The 4,566-nt window shown below is 48.4% G+C and overlaps 1 protein-coding gene across 1 annotated transcript in view; it reads left to right on the top strand.

Moving 5' to 3' along the window:
* Positions 1-223: 223 nt before the first annotated feature.
* LOC120296921 (ARF GTPase-activating protein GIT1-like) overlaps positions 224-4,566 on the top strand; it is a gene marked incomplete at its 5' end in the record, with an annotated part of 4,881 nt that continues 538 nt past the window's right edge. The window contains 3 exons of the mRNA XM_039318972.1: positions 224-420; positions 2,291-2,403; positions 3,714-3,819. Of these exons, the coding sequence (XP_039174906.1) occupies positions 224-420; positions 2,291-2,403; positions 3,714-3,819 (416 nt within the window). The remainder of the gene's footprint in view (positions 421-2,290; positions 2,404-3,713; positions 3,820-4,566) is intronic.

Here is a 4,566-nt window from a genome sequence, read left to right as displayed (position 1 = left end):
CGCAGGAAAAGAGCCGTTTTTCCAAAGGGCCGGCCGAATTCATTTCAGAGAAAAATTGGAATTTTTAAACGCCCGCCCTCCGTCAAACCCTTCACACCACACCCCAAAAGCAGGGCACACCCCGTTTTTCCAAACCGAGGTCGCCTCGTCCGGGCTGCGATGATGGAGCATGGTTTCTGGAGTCCCTTTCCAAGTGCCTCCTGAAGGGGTGGGGGGCTCCCAGGCTGCCTCCCCTTTTCCCCACCTGTTTCACAACGGTCCTCCCCCTCCCCACCTCTCTCTCCAGACCCCGGCTGGGCGTCCATCAACCGAGGTGTGTTGGTGTGCGATGAATGTTGTAGCGTCCATCGTAGCTTGGGCCGGCATATTTCCATTGTGAAGCACCTGCGACACAGCCCCTGGTCGGCCACCTTGCTACAGGTGAGTGTGGGGCGGTCCCTGCTGTGGACGTGGGACTTCAATCGGTCAATCGATCGATCAGTCAGAGTTGGAAGGGACCTTGGAGGTCTTCTAGTCCACCCCCCTTGCTCAAAGCAGGAGACCTTTACAGAATCACAAAAGTTGGAAGGGACCCTGGAGGTCTTCTAGTACACTCCCCCATTGCTCAAAAACAGGAGACCCTAGACCAGTGGTTCTCAACCTGTGGGTCGGGACCCCATTTGGGGTCGAACGGCCATTTCATGGGGGTCGCCAAACAACGCAGTCCGCCATTTTCCCCCCTTTTCCTTAGCTGTGCTACTCCCTTTTATTCTATTGGCTTTCGAAAGCCAATAGAATAGACTCTCTTGAATAGAGTCTAATTCTATTGGCTTTCCAAAGCCAATAGGAATTGTCCAGGTTGTCTCTGCCCTGCTGAGCCCGCCAGAAGTCCCATTCTGCCAAGGGTGTTGCACCCGTTGAGTAGTCCTCGACTTACGACCGGTTGAGTAGTCCTCGACTTACGACCGGTTGAGTAGTCCTCGACTTATGACCGGTTGGGGGTCGCGGCATTAAAAAGGTTGAGAACCACTGCCCTAGACCATTTCAGACAAGTGGCTGTCCAGTCTCTTCTTAAAAACCTCCCGTTGTTGAAGCAACTAGAACATCTGGAAGCAACTTCCGTTCCACTGGTTAATTGTTCCCACCGACGGGAAATTTCTCCTTCATTCCAGCTTGCTTCTCTGTTTTGTGACCGTGATAACTGCAACCAGTTTTGGTCACCACACTACAAAAAAGAGGTTGAGACTTTGGGAAAAGTTCAGAGAAGAGCAACTAAGAGGAATCCAAGGCCTGGAGACTAAACTATACGAAGAACGGCTGCGGGACTTGGGTTTGGCTAGTCTAAAGAAAAGAAGAAATAGGGGGGACAGGATAGCGGTATTCTGGTATTGGGGGGGGGCTGCCACTATTCACCAAAGCACCAGAGGGAAGGACGAGAAACAATGGTTGGAAACTGATCAAGGAGAGAAGCAACCTAGAATTAAGGAGAAACTTCCTGACAGGGAGGACAATCAACCAGTGGAACAGCTTGCCACCAGAAATCGTAGGGGCTCCATCACTGGAGGTTTTTAAGAAAAGACTGGACAGTCACTTGTCTGAAATGGTATAGGTTCTCCTGCTTGAGCAGGGGGCTGGACTAGAAGACCTCCAAGGTCCCTTTCATATTCCTATTCTATTCTGTTCTGTTCTGTTCTATTCTATCCTATCCTATTTTATTCTCTATTCTGTTCTATTCTCTATCCTATCCTATCCTATCCTATCCTATCCTATTCTATTCTATTCTTTATTCCAAAATCTCTTCTCTTCTCTTCTCTTCTCTTCTCTTCTATTCTATTCTATTCTATTCTTAACCAGTAGAACGGCTTGCCACAAGAAGTTGCGGGTGCTCCAACACTGGAACTTTTTAAGAAGAGATTGGACAGCCATTTATCTGGAATGATGTGTAGGCTCTCCTGCTTGGGCAAGAGGGGAGGACTAGAGGACCTCCAAGGACCCTTCCAGCTTTATGATTCCCTTTTTCTAAATCAGAGCCACGTTCCCTTAAAAAAAAAAATAACCCCCTTTCCCCCACCCCCAAAAAGCAAACCGAGACTCCCAGCTTAATGAACATCGGAAGGGAATCTCGTGTTTGCAAGCTGGATGAACAGAAGGGATGATCATGCTCGCTTCTCCGGGAAGCCTTCCTGGCAGGGAGGGAGCAAGGGAGGGAGGGTGTGTGTGTGTGTGTGTGTGTGTGTATGTGTGTGTGTCTGTCCCACAATATGTGCTCATGCTCTCCCACAAACCCCCCCCCCATTGTATTCTCTTCCAGATGGTGCACACCCTCGCCAGCAATGGTGCCAACTCCATCTGGGAACACTCCCTGCTCGATCCAGCACAAGTGCAGAGCGGACGCCGTAAAGCGAATCCTCAGGACAAAGTCCAGTGAGTGGGGTTTTTTGGGAGGGTTGTCTTTTGAGGGGGTGAGGGGGGAATGCCTTGGTAATAATAACAACAACAACAACAATAGGTAGACGAAATGCCAAATCCAGTCTGAACATCTGGCTGACTGTGTGATGATCCATAATAATAATAACAACAACTACAACAACAAGAACAATAACAACCACCTGCAACATAACACCCCGGACTTAACCCTACCCCCGCTGCCAAAAAAAGTCTGGATAGTGGACGTGGCAGTGCCTGGAGACAGCAGAATAGACGAGAAAGAACTGGAGGAGATAACAAAATACAAAGACCTACAAATAGAAATAGAAAGACTGTGGCAAAAGCCAGCAAGGGTAGTACCAATAGTCATAGGCTCCTTGGGTGCAATCCCAAAACAACTGGAGCACCACTTGAACACCATTATCGGCACTGACAAATTTGCCATTAGTCAATTACAAAAGGCGGCCTTACTAGGAACTGCTTCCATCCTGCGACGAGATCTGTAATACCATCAAACATCCACATCTGCCTATCCCGGGTCCTGGGTAAGGACTCGATAGGTAGACAAAATGCCAAATCCAGTCTGAACATCTGGCTGATTGTGCGATGATCCATAATAATAATAAAGTCGGAAGGGACCTTGGAGGTCATTTAGTCCAACCCCCTGCTCAGGGAGGAAATATCTGCTACCCCGGCTTGTGACGCTTGGCCCAGATATTTCTGGAGATAAGAGAGGGCGTTTCCATGCCACTTTGACAAAGTTTATACCTTTTTAATTCGCTTAAAATTAGCAGCCCCCACCCCAAGTCTGGTTTATTTATTAAATTTATTTGTCGCTCCTCTCGTTGGCAAATGAGGTTTCCCCCCCCCCTCCGCTGTACAGGTACTCTTTGACTTTATGGCCACAGTTGCAAGTCAGAATTTGTGGATGGAGGGTCCGCAAGGGGCTTCAAGGATTGGAATGGTGATTGGGCAACCAAAGAGCCCCACCTTAAAGGGGGCAGTACATCTGGTGGGTGTACGCCTAGCCTGAGCTTTATTTATTTAATATTTATTTATTTCTAAAATTTATATGCCGCCCAATCCCGAGGGACTCAGGGTGGCGTACAAAATTAAAACAATAATATAACGATAAAACAGTAAAATAAGTACATTCATACAGCATGTCCGAAGTGTTTTCTTCCTGCTTCTTGCTTTTGCTCCCCCCCCCCCAAAGTCACGGACCCCTCTGGAATACGGATAGGGTCAGTCCTTGGGGGGGGCACGGAAAGCGTTTTGCCTGATCCTTTATTTCACCCCCCCCCCAGCCCCACCAAGTCGGAATTCATCCGTGCCAAATACCAGATGCTGGCCTTCGTACATAAGCTGCCGTGTCGGGATGACGACGGGGTCACTGCCAAGGATCTCAGCAAGGTGAGTGTGTGTATGTGTGTGCGTGTGTGTGCCTGGGCACGTATGTGTGTGTGTGTGTGTGTGTGTGTGAGAGAGAGAGAGAGAGAGAGAGAGAAATAGAAATAGAGATACTGTAGAATAAGAATAAATAGATAAGGATAGATAGATGATAGATATGGCTATATAAATCAGACAGACAGACAGATAGAGAAACAGAAGTTGGTAGCTAGCTAGCTATGTAGATAGATAGAAGATAGATAGATAAATATAGATAGATAGAAAGACAGACAGACAGAAAGACAGATAGTTATATAAATCAAAGCAAGAGATAGATGATGGATAGGTCAGTGATAGATCAATGTGATGATAAATGGATATAATAATAATAATAGTAATAATAATAATATGATGATGATGATGATGATGATGATATTGGAAGAGACCTTGGAGGTCATCTAGTCCAGGGCTTTTCAACCAGTGGTACGGGTACCACTTGTGGTCCATTGGCCCCTGGCAGGTGGTACGCGACCATCCTAGAAAAGTGGTAGCGGGGGAGGGGAATGAGCTGAACCCGTGGCAGCATTGCAGAAGCCTGAGCGAGAGACGGCTGGAGCTGCAGGGCTGTCAGGGCTCAGCGGAAGCACCAGGATCAGTGCCGCTTTCCAGCTGATTGGCGCTTCGGGGCTGTCAGGGCTCAGCGGAAGCGCCAGGCTCAGCACCAGGCTCCAGCTGGAGCTCTGCGCTGATCCTGGCGCTTCTGCTGAGCCC

This window comes from Crotalus tigris, unplaced genomic scaffold (assembly GCF_016545835.1).
Source record: "Crotalus tigris isolate CLP2741 ecotype Arizona unplaced genomic scaffold, ASM1654583v1 scf7180000021787.32472, whole genome shotgun sequence".
Taxonomy (NCBI): Eukaryota; Metazoa; Chordata; class Lepidosauria; order Squamata; family Viperidae; genus Crotalus; species Crotalus tigris.
The sequence above is the reverse complement of the archived record's forward strand: the minus strand, read 5'-3'. Positions and strand labels throughout refer to the sequence as shown.